Source organism: Crocodylus porosus, unplaced genomic scaffold (genome assembly GCF_001723895.1).
Source record: "Crocodylus porosus isolate Cpor-Errol unplaced genomic scaffold, CroPor_comp1, whole genome shotgun sequence".
Lineage (NCBI taxonomy): Eukaryota > Metazoa > Chordata > Crocodylia > Crocodylidae > Crocodylus > Crocodylus porosus.
In genome coordinates, this window is record NW_017728947.1 from 90,575,919 (window position 1) to 90,593,513 (window position 17,595).

General features: G+C 44.0%; 1 protein-coding gene across 2 annotated transcripts in view; it reads right to left on the minus strand.

Annotated features, from left to right (window-relative positions):
- The window catches only part of PRIMA1 (proline rich membrane anchor 1), an 84,464-nt gene that overhangs the window by 19,086 nt on the left and 47,783 nt on the right, over positions 1-17,595 (minus strand). For both annotated transcript variants that reach the window (XM_019552447.1, XM_019552448.1), the window contains exon 4: positions 13,434-13,563. In XM_019552447.1, the coding sequence (XP_019407992.1) occupies positions 13,434-13,563 (130 nt within the window). The remainder of the gene's footprint in view (positions 1-13,433; positions 13,564-17,595) is intronic.

The window sequence follows — 17,595 nt, forward strand, 5'->3', positions numbered from 1 at the left end:
TTCAACCCCCTGCTCAAAGCAAGACCATCTCCAACTAGATCTTTCTAGCCAGGGCTTTGTCTAGTTGGGTTTTAAAAACCTCCAAGCATGGAGTTTCCACCACCTCTCTAGGTAACCTGTTCCAGTGCTTCACCACCCTCTTAGTGAGAAAGCTTTTCGTAATATCCTTCCCTTGGTGTAACTTGAGACCACTGCTTCTCGTTCTGCCAATTCTTATTGTCTAGCTATGACCTAGGCGCTTAAATGGCAGAGATACAGAAAAGAGACAATTTAAATGGGTATAATTCCACTGAATTCCTTGAAACCACACTGCTTTACAACAGAAGACAGTTGTACTACATGAGTGCTACTAAGATGCCAAGTCCATATGGTGATCCCTTGAGCACAATCAGCAACCAGTGTAATAGTGGGAGGGTCAAATCTCAGTTTCTACCTACCTCCCATCTTAAACTATTTTTGGAGCATCTGCATTTACTAATCAAAATGCACCCACTCACAGAAAAGGGTAGGAGTTACAGGCATTTAACACTGACATACTAGAAAAAACAGCTAAAATGTTTTCAGTGCTGAACTCTTTACTCACTCAGACACAATGGCTGTTATAATGAACACTGGCTGTGTGATCAGCCAGCATCTTAAATGTTCTGTGTCTCAGTTTTCCTGCCTGCAAAATGGCTACTATACAGAGTTTGGAGTTCTACTTAGTGAACTCTTTGCATTTCTTAGAAATACTTTCATCAAAGGTGCAAAATATGGTCATGGTAGAGATAGGTATTAAAGCCCTCAAAGATAATCTGTCCTTACTGCAATATGCCAAACCTGTATGGTATTTTTTTTAAATTTACTTCTCTGCTATCAAGAATATAAAATATAAACAGAGTTACTCAAGGTACTTCCATATTTTTGTCCTTGCTGAGCAACATAGGAGGGGAGTGTCACAACATATAAACCATGCTGCCAGCGTGACACACACAATGTGCATGCTCCCTTAATGCTCTGGGCATGTAATAGTATGAGCATATAAAGATGGTGCATTAACAATCTCCACTCACAATGTTAGAGGCTTTGTTTCAGGTTCCTTTGACAAAACTGTCTTGTATATATCTACTGAGCACTTAATATATCTGGCTTCTCCTTTTCAGTGCATATATAATGTGTCTGAGGCATCATGCCAATGTTCTAAGCATTAAAGGTAATGGATAAATTTTAGTATTCAATCCCATATGGACATTGAAAATAGAGGGATTGGAGTTTAGTCTTCCTATTGGCAGGTTTACAGTGGTACAGCACCAATGACTTCCATGGAGACCCAGAGATTGAGAAATATTTGGCTCTCGCCATAGTATTACACATAAAAGCACTAGTACACTAGATTGCATTTCACACATGGTCAACCTGAGGTCAAAAGGTGGAAATCTTCTGAACGCCTAGTATAAAAGAACATCTTGAGGGATGCACCAAATTGACTGTGATTGAATCTGGTTTTTTGAAACCACTAAAAGAGAAGTAAACCTAAATACAATAAGATTTTTTCACCTTTTTTCTGTTTTAAATTTCTGAAAGAGAGGGATGAACACAGTAGATCCAAGTATAGTGCGAATAAATCCCTGTCCACATTTTCCTTTTATGTCTTTTAACTCTTAGTGCACCAACTCTTGCTGACTCTTATTACATCATTGTTCAGGTTCCTTTTGGCACTAACAGCACAAACTGCACCAAACAGCATAGGACAGACACACAGTAGATGGCAACTAAGGGTATGTGAAACGGGCCCTATTCGATTCGGATTCGGCCCAAATTGGGGACAGTGATTCAATTCATTGATTCAGATCACTGTCCCCGATTCGATTTGGCCGAATCCAAGCCTGAAGCTTTGACGCTGACTCAGGGAATCAGTGATTCGGACATAGACCCAGGTTTAAATGTTTTTCCTACATACCTCAAGGTACCAGGTGCGGCTCATGAACAGTGCAATGCAGGGGCAGATGGAGCATCCCACAGGAGCATGGGGGCCCCCCACATGCTCAGCAGCGAACCCAGATGTGGAGTGGAAGTACTTCTGGCCCAGTTCCGGGTCCACCAGGGAGTGTGCTGGGGGGCTCTCTGCACTGCCCCCCCCAGCTCAGCAATCAGTCGGTGATCGGCCCTGGGTGCCCCCAGCTTGGTGACTGGCCCTGGGTGCCCCACCAGACCCAGGAGGTACCAATTGCCAAGCCGGGGGAGGAGGAGCGGTGCTCTCCCTGGCAGACCCAGAAGTGCTTCTGGTCCACTTCCCGGTCTGCTGCCAAGCGTGTTGGGGAGCCCCCCTGCATTTCTGTGGGATGCTCCATCTGCCCCAGCATAGCAGCATTCACAAGCTGCCTGCTACCTCAAAGTATGCAGAAAAAACATTTAAAGCTGTGTCTATGTCCAAATTGCTGAATCTTTCCGAATCTCTCTGAGTTGATTCAGAGGGTTCCAATTCAATTTAGAGAGATTAAAGGGTCCTCTGATTCAATTTGAACTCAGAGTTTCGGCCACCAAATTGGGCCAAATCTCTGCCGAATTTAATCAGGGACCAAAACTTCACACAGCCCTAATAGCAATCATTGAGGGTGAAGGCTGCAAAACTCATTTTACCTGTAAACCTTAAACAAATGTAAGCCCAAATGTCCAGGAGGAGTACTAGGGCAAAGAGCCTTAGCACTGTCCTTAATTTTATTTGAGAAGCAGTGATTTCTTAGGGCGATATCTTTTATTGGACCAACTGTATAGTTAGGCTAGAGTCAGACAAGACATGCAAAACATTCTTATCACGTCTTGCATTCAAATACTTGCAGCCTCCAGCATTTAGGATCTAGGAAGTTCTGATTCAGAGGTGGTGCCCCTTACTCTCATGCTCAATACCTATTAATGCATCTTTCCTCCAAGAATGTGTCCAATCCAGGGGCTGGCAATTATTTTGGGCGGACGGCCACTTACTGGGTTTTGGCAAGCCATCAAGGGCCGCATGACAGGCAGCCAGAGGCAGATAAATATTAATTTTCTAAGTTTTTTAGGGGCCCTGTGGGCCGGATAGAATGGCCATTTGGAAATCCAGATATTCTATGTCAACTGGATCCCCAGATCTGCTTGCTTTTTGACACCCTCAGAGAACACTACTAGGTTGGTGAGGCGTAATTTTCCTTTAACATAGCCATGTTGATTCCTCCCCAGCAACTCATGTCCATCCATGTGCTGAACAATTCTTTTTTTAAAAATTATTAGTGTTTCTACCCTTTTTCCAGGAACAGAAGTTAGATTCACTGGCCTGTAGTTTCCTAGGTCTCCTCTAGCACCTTTTTAAAATATGGGAATCACTTTGGCAATCCTCCGGTCTTCTGGTAACAAAGCTGTTTTTATTTGCTTGTAGTTAATGAGATGGTGTGGCAGAGCACCTGCATGTCTGCCAATTTAAGGTTTGAATTTGGTAGTGGAACAGCTGGCAGATGGGTGCTAGCCTCATCAAGGCTAGCACATGACCCCAGGAGGGTCCTGAGATTGGCTGAGTGGGTGGAGCAACCTCCATTTTAGCCCAGGCTGCACAGAGGAAAGCAGTAGTCTGGTGGGGGAGACCAGAGTGACAAAGCTGGCCGAGCGGCTGCTCAGAAAAGACCTTGGAGATAAGGGCACGTGCTATGGGGGTTGGCTGGAGACTCCTAGTCCTGGGTATGATATAAAACTGCACGGGGGAAGGGTTGCCTGGTGGGACTCCCTGTGGTGGGGGAGCCCCCAAGAAATGCCAGGCCAGTTACCTCCCTGGTGAAAGGCAAGGAGGGGCACCTGAAAATCCCAGTCCCCATCTGCAGGTGGGTTATAACACTGGAGTGGGGCCAGGCAAGCAGACCCGAAGTACTGCATAGAGTAAGGCAGGTTGACAGTGGTCTGGGAAGTGGACAGTACATAAGAGGCCTGGTGAGAGCAGGAGGAGTACAAGAGGCCCTGTGAGAGAGGGTGATACATGAGAGGCCCGAAGGAACAGTATGTGTGGTGGATGCTAGAAGTCATAAGATAGGCAGAATTTGGCCTGACCTGACGCCAGAATTATTCGTCAGCTGAAACTGTCATCTGTGAGGCGTGAAACACATGATGAACAGGGAGGTTGGAGTGTGTACTAAGGCCCTTGTCATCCGGAGGGCAAGCAATGGGCAGCCTCCCACCTTCATATTTATTTTCATCAAACCATGGCAGGAGAACGAGGTGGGGGTTTAGCCCTGAACAGGCGAGCAGCTGGCAGAGACCCAGCCCTGCAAGACCAACCTGCTACAGATGGCTAGAATTTTTTAATGCTGTGCACACTTGTATAAAACAAAACAAGGGCTTTGCGATGATGGCAAGCATCCTTAGAATTTATTAGTAGTAATATTTCGTATTTCCATCATAATAACGCCCAAAAACTTCAGTGAAGACCAAGATCCTACTCTTTTACATGCTGCACAAACATGAAGATATGCCCCTCTTCCCAGACAGTTACAGTCTAAGAATTCTGGGGTGTCATATCCAGGTGCCAGACTTTAAGGGACGTATGACATCATTTTTAATTTTTAACACGTATAACTTTTAACTTGCTGAAGGAACAAATAATGAGCCCCCTGATGCCCCTGGGACATACGAAAACTTTATTACATCAATTTTATAGGCAAGGACACTGAGAAGGAGAGATGTTAAGGGTTGGGTTATTGCTTGTCCCTACTTAACTGTACAAGGGGAAAGAGTATAAGGACTCCTGCCCTGCCCATGCTTGTACAAGGGTGGTCCACACTGTGGTGAAGAACAAAGGTTTCAGTAGGCTCTAAATGCTTGCAATGGCAGCTTTCATTTCAAGGTCTAAAGACAAAGCCACAACCCTGATATCCTTGGCACCAGCCAGACATGAAATAGAGAACATGCTGCACCCCCTGCAGAGATGGAATAGTTACTGAAACTACATGGATGCCTTAGAAAACTGAAGGGTCTTTGAAAAATCTACTTCTCTGTTCAGGTGTACTGGGCTATGACGCATCTACTCTGCATCCATTCCAGGTCAATTCAAAGGGAAAGAGCACCGTAAGATTCTTGTTAGTTACACAAGGCTACAGAGCAGTGATTCTTAATGATGGTGTTGTGGCACCCTGGGGTACCTTGAGATCCTTTCAAGGGTGCCACTCCCTTGTGTGTTTTTGAAAATCTACCCCTGCCATTTAGAATAGAACAAATAATGTTAGTGCTGTTAGGTGTGCAGACATAATCCACAAGATAAACCCAGGTATCTCAAATAGGAATCCATGGTGTCAAGCATTTTGACCTGATATGGGTTTTCTGAGTTCTTTGCAACTGAATAATTGCTCTACTGTAATTTTGCAGTAAAAAATGAGTGAAAAGTAAAATCTGACACTTTCTGAGTGGTGCCTTAAGTATAACAAGGGATGTCTTGAGCCTAAAAAGGATAAGAACCCCTGCTATAGAAGAACCATGGCTGGCTCTCAAACTGTTCCGATTTTTGTAGCGTGCCAGACTATGGCTCTATCGTAACTGATGGGCTTGCAGTAAAACATAAACACAGAAATATCAGATACACTTGATCATGGCCAGTGCCGTGGGGCGGGGGGGCGAGCAGGGTATCTGCCTCAGGTGCTGAAGCAAAGGATGCCAACAGGTGCTGCCCAGTTGGGGTGGGGAGTGAGATGGCACTGTGAGCAGCTCATTTGGGGGGGTGCAAGGATGGGGAAGGATGGCTCCTGCTGTTGTGTACGCTCCCAGGGAAGCATGTGCCCCCTGGATCTGTGCGCGGGTTGAGGGTGGGCTGCCACTGTGGGCTTTTCCCAGGCACCAAACTTCCTTGCCACAGCACTGATCATGACAAACTGTGAAAGGATGCAGGCTGCACCAAAGTTGGAAGCCTTCAGAAGGGTGGTTAGATTGTAGGGACAGATACTGTTTGGTGCACAAGATGTGGGAGCCAGTTTGCAGGCCTAATGGTTAGTGTTACAGAAGATGCCAAGTCCAGAGTAAAAGGGCACATCTACACATCGCTATATGGCAATGTTGCTATGGGGCTCTGTGCTTTAGTACATCCTTTTGTAAGTATACTAAGGCATGGCGCAGTAGAGGTGATTACTGCATTGTGCACAGGGCACATGGTTAAATTTTGCCACTGTGTCACCATAGCAGCATGCTATACCCGGGGAGCATGCTGCTGCAGGGACGTAGCAGGTGATACGTTGCTGTAGTGCACTGCAGTACATTGTTACATTACCATAGGGTGACATGTAGACATGCCCAAAGGAGCTGAATACTAATATGGAGTCAGACAGGAGTGTTGAAAAGATCAGCCATTTAGGCAGTCCCTCTAGAAGGGCAAGTGACATAAAAACCAAGAAAAAGCACATTTACAAATATGTCCCAAAGAATGAGAAGCCTTTGCCAGGAGGAAAGACTACACTAGAATGGAACTTTGCTCAGAGGGCCACCTAGATTCATTCTTCACGATAAGTTTCTTCTATCTTTTTCTAGATAGGTTTACTTCCTGACAACATTGGAAGTAGGAGCTGGTTGGGAATTTCTCAGCCTATCCAAAACACAACTGCTCAATAAAACCAAACAACCGTCTATGTTGAAAGCAGTTGTGCTTCAGAATGATATATTTTATTTCATTTGCCAGGGTTTGTCAATAAATATACTTTAAAAAGAATCCAGGAATCTAAACTATTGGGGGATGCTGCCAACAGCTCTTGGGCATCCGTTTAACAAAACTTGTACTGAAAGGATTCACTGCAAAGGAGAAATACTCTAGTTACTCTGAAAACCAATTTCACTTAATGAGATTCTCTTTTATAGACACTTATCCCTCATCTGAGCTGTTCTCAGGTTAGCATTTGTCAATAATGTAATCCTCAACACACAACTCAGCAGTTAAGCTGACATTAGGTTCAGAGAAGTGAAAATTTTTCTTAGATCTTCCTAACCAGGTTGCCTTTGCCTGGCACCTATATTGCTCCTTGTTGCAACAGGAAACACCAAAACATTATGTTTGAAGTCTCTAATGACCTTCTTAAGGTAGCTCTAAACTCAGCTATATTTTTTGCATGCTGTCCCACCTACTAGGAGGTAACCAACAGTATAGATATTTCTCTAGAAAAAAGACAGAATTGTGAGTTGGCTCCCTTATGTTTTTGTAACAAATGTAAGCTATATAAATGATAATAAAACTTTTACTGTACTGCCAAGTAACAAGGAAATAATCTGGTTTAGATTACAATTATGGTTTTGGCCTCCTAAATGCCTTTCTGACTCTTCAGATGACATACTAGAAGCAAAGATCCTGTTCTTGGGTGTATGTGCCAAATCTTATCAACACTTTTCCTGCAGTGTTAAGAAAAGCACATTTGTCATTGTTTCCAAAGAACTAAAAGCACAATCATTGTGTACTGAAGGAATTGGCAGATCTAATGCAATCTGGAGATGAACCAAATTATTTTCCAATGCAATATTACAACACCATAGTAAGATAAGTAGTCTCTTGTGGAAACCTCCTGGTGTCCTGTAGAACTGGGTTACGTTCTCCAAGAATTCAAGACAGTACACAAACAGCAAAACTGCGTTTTAACATACACATACTGTTTATGGCAGAGGAGTAAAATTCATACAGCTGCTTAAACTTCACCATTTCACTTTCAAAGGGCAGTCTTCATAGCTGATATATTTTGGAATTCAGCCCTCAGAACCTTTCGGTATTTCCACTGCTTCATCACTGCACCTTGTTTTCAAGTTTGATAACATATGTTGAGGACTACATCACACCCTTCAACCCTAAATTTAATTTATGTAACAGAAACTGAATCCTGAGAAGCCTGTCAGTCAAGAAAGAACAGATTAAATGTTAGAGCCTTTGCAGATTATCCTTGTTTTGCTCAGAATAGAGTAAAAGTGTTCATTGCCATGTCTCATATTCTTTCAAACTAACTTACTGCTGTATTGAATAGTACTGTGGCTAAGTACATATTGAAGTTTCTTGCCTGGACTGTATCCACAGTAGCCCGAGTGATTGTCAGAACATCAGGTTATAAACAGAACATCATAAGTAACTTGAAGCACACAGCACTGCACTCTGTGAGTATCAGTGACCCCACGTGCATCCAGTTCTTCAACATAAATCTAATTTTCTATGGCAGTAAGAGGGGCTTTAAAATCTTTCTTGACACCCAGTTTTGCTCTTTGAGGCCCAGAATGGGTATAATTGCAATTTAGTTATCTTCTCAGCAAGACATCTTATAAAATGCCATTATGCACTTCGGGCTTGTAGCAAGAATGGCATAAAGTTTGTCCAAAATTCTGGAAAAATGTTTTACTTCTCAAGAGGATGATGCTATCTGAACCAAAATCAGATTGAGATGCTTTGCTCTGCTGTCAGTCTGGTTCCTCTGACCAAACTTCAGAGTCCTCCAAGTCATTGGAGAACATCATCCATCCATTGCTTGACCCCAAATATTTGCAGAATTCAGACTATGTTCAACCCAAAGAACTTTAAGCTTTTCTAGGAACAGATCAGTTGTTGCTTTTTTTATTTCAGAGAAGCATAAATATATTTCTTAGCTGTGTTTTGTGCATATATCATACCAAAAAGCTCAGATCATACCAAAAAGACAGACTGTGTCAGGGTGCTCTCAGGGTGCTTTCATCTTAACCTTTTCTCAATCTGGCCAGAAATCTTTGCACCAGTACTTAATATAATGGGTTTCAGATGCATGTTGAAGAAACATTCAGCAACAGAAGCAAACATATGCAACATTTTGATGTAGAAAACTTAGTCAACTTCATATGTTGATTTTGGAATGAAATGAGCACCTATTGAATTAGCTGACAAAACCCTTATTTGACAATAGTTTCCCATATCACAGGAGCAATCTGAGCATTTTGAGCATTCACTGGGATATTGGTGACCTTGCATCATTGCTTGAAATTTAACTTATAACTATGGATTCAGTGGATTTGACACAATCATTTTCTTCTGAATTACTGATACCTTTGGTATTCTTACCAACTAAGGATCATTTTTGATTGGCTTTATTTTGAAGTGGCCAGATCTCTAGTTCATCAGTTCCTTGGCCTGCTTCAGCGAAAGACAGAATCATAAGGTTGGGAGTAACCTCAAGGATCATCTTATCTAACTGCCTGCACAAATGCAGGATGTGTTATTTCTATACTATCCCAAATACTTATCTAGCCTCTTCTAGGAAACTTCTAAGGAAGGAGAACCCACAATGTCTCTAGGCAACATAAATGCTTTGGATTAACTTTGCAGAAGCAATATCATTTTTAGCCCTCTCTAATATATTTTCTTCAGCTGATTTAGATGCTGATGCAAAAAAACCCAACCCCCCCCGCCCGATGTCTGAGGTATTTTCCATGATGGCCATAAGCTATTTATCCCATTCATTGTGCTTTGCGTAATAAGATGCATTTTCCCCAAGCCCAAACATAATTTCTTGGAAAACAACCTGACTTGAAGAAGTAGGGATAATTTTGATGCAATGTCAATAGGTGGATACAGAACACTGTAACAGCAAGACATTACTGGTTCTCATAGATTTCACAGACAGTAGGGCTGAAAGGGATCTCGCAAGATCATCACACGGAGCCCCCTGCCCAAGGGGCAAAGTCTGCTGGGGTCAAATGATCCCAGCAAGATAAATATCCAACTGTGTTTTAAAGGTGTCCAGAGTAGGTGCTTGCACCACTTTGGGGGAGGGGAGTCTATTCCTGACTCTGGGGACTCGGATGGTAAAGAAGTTTTTTCTTATGTCCAGCTGAAAATGGTCTTCCTGGAGTTTATGACCATTAGACCTTTTCTTCTCTTGGGGTGCCCTGGTGAACAGCTGTTCTCCCAATGCCTGGTGCACACCCCTAGTATACTTATAGGCTGCCACCAAGTCCCCCCTGAGCCTTCACTTTTCCAGGCTGAAAAGTCCCATGCCTCTCAGCCTTTCCTCATAAGACTTGTTCTCTTGTCCTCTAATCATGCGTGTGGCTCTCCTCTGAACTCTTTCAAGCTTCTCTTCAAGCTTCCTAAAGTGCAGAGCCCAGAACCCGATGCAGCACTCCAGCTGTGGCCTCACCAAGCCTGAATACAGCGGGACGATGACTTCCTGGGTCTTGCTTGAGCTGCATCAATAGATGCAAGCCAGAGTTTTGTTTGCTTTGCTGGCTGCAGCATCGCATTCTGCTGCTTTTGCTGCATATGATGTCAGACATGGTGTGTCTGCCATGCTGTCCAGCAAGCAAAAGCAAAAGGGACTTTTTATTTTGCATGTTGATTATCCAGCTAATATTGTTTATAAGATCCTAAGAAATCAGGGCTGGAAGGGACCTACTGAGAGGATCTAGTCCAGCCCTCTCCTTAAGGCAGTATCATCCCTGACTAAACCATCCCAGCCACCTGTCTATCTAACCTGCTCTTGAAAATTTTCAGGGATGGAGAATCCACAGTTTCTCTAGGTAGCCTGTTCCAATGCTTGACCATCCTCCTTGTCAGGATGTTCTTCCTAAAAACATCAGGACTGCAGCCAGGACCTGAACTTCTTGAAACTCCAAAGTGCACAGCTCTACCACCCCCACTGCTATTAACTTTTAAAAATATATAATTCTGTGCAATAGGAGCTGATTTCAGTATTGCAAAAGGCAGCTTACATGTTATGGAGACTTTCAACAAATAGAGCTCATTCTCAATGAAAATAAGAAAAGAAACTGATAATTGCTACTGGAAATAAGTTCAAACGGGATGAGGAGCACCTTGCACAGGGTGCAAAATCTGATCTTTGCATGACTCCTAAGCAAATGGCAGCCTCTAGAAATTGTCTGTCTTGCCTGTAGAGGAATGTTCCTGGGGTTACTGCTCTGAAGAGTGATTCCTTGCTTGGGACCTGTAGAACTGACTGTCGCTCTCTCCATGAATGCCCTTGAGTATTCCTTCTGGTTACAACTAGATACAAACTTCAGGTTGAATCTGTTTTGCAAACACTGGTAACACACACAAGCAATATTCTATGGTTCAGATTCCTCTAATAGGGCTTATCAACAGTTTTGCATCTGTTTTTGATAGAAAATCAGGTTTCTAACAACATAAACATTTTCATAAAACTGTCTTCCTTGTGCTGAAAATCTCTACATTTTTATTTAAAACATCCAACATTTAGCTTTGGGGCAGTACTCCCCCAAAATTTCTAATATTATAAAAGCCTTAGTCCAGAGGTGGGCAATTATTTTGAGCAGAGGGCTGCTTACCCAGTTTTGGCAGGCTGTAGAGGGCCGCATGGGTAGCCCCGACCCTTGACAGGTGCCCTGCACCAGTGGGGCCCAGAGCAGGGCACAGGCTGGCAGGGGTCTGTGGAGCTGGGCTGGGCTGCACCAGCAGGGAGAGGGGAGCTGGCCCAGCTCCATACAGCCCCTGCTGGCTGGGACTCTCACTCCTGCCACCCTGCTCTGGGCTCTACTGGCACTGGCCCTGGGACACTGGTGCAAGTCCACTGGCTCCCTGCCTGCTCAGAGCCAGCGCTCCCCAGCCCCATGGTACAGGCGTGGGGCAGCGCACAGCCCCGACACGCTGCTCACCAGCAGAGCAGAAGCTGGTGCTGAGTGTGGGGAAAAGTGGTCCCTCACCCACCCCATGGCCAGTACCCTGTACTGCAGGTGCTCACAGCCCACACGGGGCTGTCCGGAGAGGGCACAGACAGCCCCACTTGGGCTGCAAGCATCTATAGCGTGGGGCACCAGCCATGGGCAGAGAGGAGCCACTTCCCCCCCCCCCTGCCCTTCCATACCTGGGGTCCCCCCTGCCACTTACCTGAGCTTCCTGCACCGGGGCAGCCATGTGCTCCCAGCCCAGAAACCTGGGGCTTCCAGCTGGGGGGCAGGGCAGGTAGGCCCCACTGTTGTTGGAGCCTGCTGGGCTTCCCCTGGGTCCTACTGCCCTTGGTTCTTGTCATTTTTGACAGGAACCAAGGGCAGAGAAATATTAATTTTCCATATTTTTTTTAGGGGCCCCATGGGCCAGATAGAATGGCCTTATGGGCCAGATCCAGCCCATGGGCCATATTTTGCCCACCCCTGCCTTACTCTGTCTGTCTGTCACACTTTATTTGCACTCTGATTCATTGTCTGAAACAACCAGCGTGCTCCAAGAGCATTCCGGACAGGAGGCGGTGGCCAGAGTGTCCCCCCACCCCCAACTACAGCCAGGAGGGAGCGGGAGTTGGCAGGGAACAGGGAAGGGAGGGAGGGGAGCAGGAAGGGGAGAGGGTGTTACTGTGGCAGCTTGCCTCCACATGCAAGTGTGGTCCTAGGACATGGTGGCAGGGGGGAGGGGGGCAATGGGTCCGGGCCTGAAGTGGTGGTGGGGGGAGAAGGGGGTGAAGCCAGACCCCAACCCAAGGTGGTGGGGGGGAAGGGAGAGGAATCGGGGGAGGAACAGCCCCAGACCTGAACTGGAAGGTAGGGGCAACACAGGCTTCTGTCCCTGCCCCCTCCCACCACCCACCCCCCTGTCATGCTTGATAGGCAATTTGGTAGTGTGGTTTCATAAATGTCACTGCTACTGTAGACTGTTAACTGCATAGGAACTGTAAGTTGGATACCTTGTACTTCCATTTTTTTTTTTAAGTTGGCTACCCACAGCCAGAACATGGCTCCATAGCCCTCCACTCACAAGATTCTTTGCAATGACCAGTCCCATCACTGCAGGTTTATTTATATACACCTCTGTCTATATTTTATAACTATCTCTAGCCTGCACCATTGTTGATAAAGCAGAGGCAGGCTGTAGTTTTGCAGCTGAACCCAGGTTGCTAGACACAGTCTAGACATTAGTCCCCCAGTGGAATGAGGACATCCAGCTCTGCATTTGGGTCTCAAGAAAACAATTTGGAACCTAGACTGGGTCAGTTATAGTCCCCAAATAAAGAATTTGGTTATGTATTCTATGGTTTGGGTGGCTGAAGGCTCAATCAATCTAAGGGGTAATTATTAGTGACGAGCTTGAACAAAAAAACACCTAACTCATTACTTTTGAATTCTGGGTTAAATCAGATCGGGACCAAATCTGAACATTACCAATGGTTCCTACTTCTATACTGGACTAAACAAAAACCTGGATACATATGCCAGCACTCTGAGCACCTCCACTTTGGGGAAAGTATCCATTACATTCTTAACTTTGTGCTGAGGCTCATCTTGAATTGTCATCAAATCTGAGTACTTGTGCACTGAGCCTAATCCTTTAGGCAGTAAAGAAGTCATGTTATAAAGACTGGTTTTATAACAAAAGCACAGACAAGTTATTGATGGCTGGGATGTTGCAGGAAGCATTAGGGAAAGGAAACTGGAACCCAACATGGCAGCCAGATACTTACTCATATTTGAGGAGGTGATTTGTCCAAACTTACCTTTTTATGGCTTTGTAGCAAATGATGACAACTACAATGAGGAACACTAGCGTGGCGCAGCATACTGCAATGATAATAATCAGGCCTGGCCACCAGGTCCCCTCAGGTGGGCAGTAGGTAGACTTTGTAGCTGTAAAAGATAACATGAAATACATATATGAGTTCTCTTAAGTATGTATTTTATAATCAGATATGCTTTATTCGCCTGGAATACAGCATTATTACATCAAGATCTTAGACATAAACAAAGAAATTATTTTACATACAGGACCTTGTACTCAATGTGTTTTGAGTACTACATAGTACAGCAGGTAATCGAGTGCTGGCGATGACACTTCATGCCACTCCATCATGCAACACCTTGTGCTCAGAGAGAAGGGGGAAGGCACAGATTTGCTGCTAGCCATAATCTCTTTTCTGTGAGCGATTGCCATCTCTTGCAGCAAAGGCTTTCATTTTACAGAGAGGCATCATGCTGATAAGTGTAGGCTTTTAAAAAAATTAGAGAAGGTTTATCTAGGAGAAGTGGCACGACTTCCAGCCAAAGTTAGAGCTGTTATCATCATTATTAACCTTGGATGGAGGGCAGGGTATTGGTTTTAAAAAGAACAAGAGTTCTATTACATTTATTAATTGCTTTTGGAGGACTTGATTTGCCAAGCTTTTTAGTTCTACTGCATTTCACTTTGAGACTTTTGGTCTGTGTACATGCGTTGCTGTGTTGTTTATAAAAACATAAACTACAAGAGACGTAAGGTTATTGTTAAAGGACTAGATTCTGCCTATAGGCACTACCCAGAGTAAGAAATAACTTGCCCTAGAAATAATATTAAGAGGCATTTAACTCAGAAGTACTTTTGGAGCTATGAGACACCTAACTACACAGTAGCCTAGTTTACTGTGCAGTAAGCGCACACATCTACACATGCATGTGCTTACTGCACAGTAAAAACCCTTAATCACACACAAATTTGTTACCAGCAAACTCAGTCAAAAGGTCTTATAATTTGGATCTCAACTTTTGGCTCAAAACCACAAGGATACACTTGACTCCATAGTTAGAGAGAATATTTTTATTACAGTTCACTCTTTCCAGAATTAAATAAGCAAATAAACAGTGCCATTCACCAATGAATCAAAGGATGTCTCTTCCAAATGACATTCAATCATTCTGTACATTGGACCCAGTTTTTCACAAAGCTCCACCAGTTTAAATTAAGTCTTTGATGCTATGTAGGTGTAAAATAGGTGCAAGTAAGGAATCAGACCAATCATATGTGGGTCTGATATGCAGATGGAGATTACAACTGCCTCAATCTACTCTTGCCTGTGTTTGCTTGCTTCCCTTCTCAGACCTGATACAGGATGTTCTGCATTTGGAAGTTTGTCTAACTTCGTTCCAACCATACTTGTCTGATAAAAAAATCTTGCCTCTCACATAGTTTCTGGACCATCATGGATACAGCATAATGTATAATTAACCACCTTATACTAACTTAGAATCATAGAAAATTAGGGTTGAAAGGGACTTCAGGAGGTCATCTAGTCTAACCCCCTGGTCAAAGCAGGACCATACCCAACAATATCTTTCCAGCCAGGGCCCCCTGCCAGCTCATTGGGTATGTCCAGATGAACATGGCTGTGCAGTATGTGGTGCTGCAAACATGTTTGCAGGGCCAGGGTGCCAATGCACACTGTTGCTACTTGTCTCCAGGGAACCAAACATTGAGGGTAGATTTGCTCTCAACAGGGTACATTTGTAGACACGCTCTTAGGAAAGCTTCCTGGGCAGCATTTTATTGTGCAATAAGCCTATATCAAATAAATAGCAAGTGTAGACATGCCCTCCATCCATCTTTCATCTACCTTCTCAACTGCAGCACAAAGCATAGGATGAAAAGCATTAGAAAACTGAAAATATGTTTTAAAAAGGTACATGGGAAGATCCAAGTAATTATGGCAAGTCAGCATGACATTATTCCTGGCAAAATATTAGAAGAGCTGATATAGGACTTAATAAATAAAGAGTTAAAAGAAATTAATTGATGCAATTTAACATGGCTTTTAAAAAAATAAATCTTGTCAAAATAACTTGAAACCACTTTTTAATGAAATTACAAGTTTGGCTGATGAAAATAACAGTCTTGGTGTAAGAGACTTCATAAGGCATATGACTAGGCCTCAGAAAACATTTTGTTTAAGAAACCAGAATGATACAAAATCAACATGGCATACATTAAATGGATTGAAAACTGATTATTTAATAGATCTAGAGATGTAACCGCAAAAGGAAGGACTGTATTTCCCATAGAAATCTTGTTCTTGCCCTTGGAATAATTTAATGGTTTTATCAAAGTCCTTGGAAAAATACAAAATAATTGCTAATAAAGATATTAAATGATAGAAAGATTGATAGCGGTAAATAATGAAGTCGGTGGGTCAATGCTCTATACAGTAAAATTCCTGTTATCTGGCACTCTCCAACCAGAACACTCTACTAACTTGAATTTCCAACTGGCAGGCTGGACACGGGGGGAGGGGAGAGCTCACATGCAGTAGCTGCCACCGCCACCTACCACCCTTCAAGGTTGTTGCTCCATGTGCGGCCGCTAGCCCCCACACCCTGCTCTACCTTTGGCTGCCTCCACTCTCCCCTCCTCTGCCCTCCCCACTCCACATGTGTCTGGAAACCCAGGCTCCTCAGGTAACCAGCATTTTTAGATATCCAGCACCCCCATTCCCTACTCATGCTGGATAACAGGGATTTTACTGCACTAGTTAGTAAACTGAATGCAAAAAACCCAATACAGGCTTTAATGTATGGCAGAAGGCAGGCTAAGTATGCATCTTATAGACTGACTAAATCAGAGATGTATACAGCGTAGTTTTCATGGGCTCAAGCTCATTTCATCAGATGCTGGCCACAAAAGCTTATGCTCTGATTTAGTTAGTCTATAAGGTGCAAATCTACCCTGCCTTCTGCCTGACTTCAGACTAACATGGTTAACTGGTTCTTTTTCAATGTATGGTTACATCCATGTTCAGGGATTGTAAATTGTCTTTACAGGATATGGAATTTCATGGGTAGCACTGATCCTAAGAAGACTTAAGAACATGGACAACTAGTGTCTCCTGACTCTGGTGGGGCACTTGTGGCCAATCGCCGACTGGGAGAGTAGGGGGGTCCCCTAGTGGCCAATCACTGACCCTGGAAGCACTGGCAGCAAAATCGGAAGTGCCGCCTGCACTTCGGGGGGGCGGGGAGGGGCGAGCACACCAGCCAGCACTCCCCACTCCCCAGCCAGCGAGGGTCAATTTTGAGGGGGGGAGGTGGGAAATATATCACTTCTATAATTGGCACTGATGTAACTACTACTTGATCACTTTGCCCATTTCTAATCTTCACACTTCAAGAAGAATGTTGAGAAAATATAGAAAAGGCTCCAAGAAATGCCGTAAGAATGACTAAATAGTTAGAAAACATACCCTTACACTAAAAAACAAAAGGGGCTCAATCTATTTAGCTTGTCAAAGACAAGATTAAAGGGACTAACCACAATGTATCAGTGGAAGTATCAATAGAAATGGATAAAAGAGGGCTCTTCCACCCAGCAGGCAATTATAATAAGGTCCAATTACTTAAAGGTAAAGTTTAACAAAATTAGACTAGAAATAAGCGTTATATTTTAATGCTAAGGCTAGGTACAGACAGGTAAAACACCCGAGGCTGAACTGATTCAGTCTTTGCAGGTTAATTTAAGCTGTACAGATTAAATTGAAACAGAAGTGAACAGGCATTCACCTTTCATTCAGTAAATGCAGACACATCCCTCCAGTGGCTCAGGCCAGAAGCCAGGGACACAAGAGAACAGCTCTCTAGCACAGATCCAGCATGGGCTCTGTGTTTGCTTCCTCTTCCTGCTGTCCCCAGGGTCTCTGGGATTTGCAGTGCAAAATTACAGCAGCAGGACTCTGCAGGGTTGCTCATCATTTCCTCTTCCTGCTTCCAGGTGCCTCTGGGATTTGTAGTCCACAGTCATAGCCAGCAGTACGTTTCAGCGGAGGAAGGGATGCTTAATCCCCCACCCTGGCCCCAGGCCCCAACTGAGGCTTGTCTGGGGGGGTAGTTCCCCGCATCTGAAAACAGAGCTGCACCCTCAGC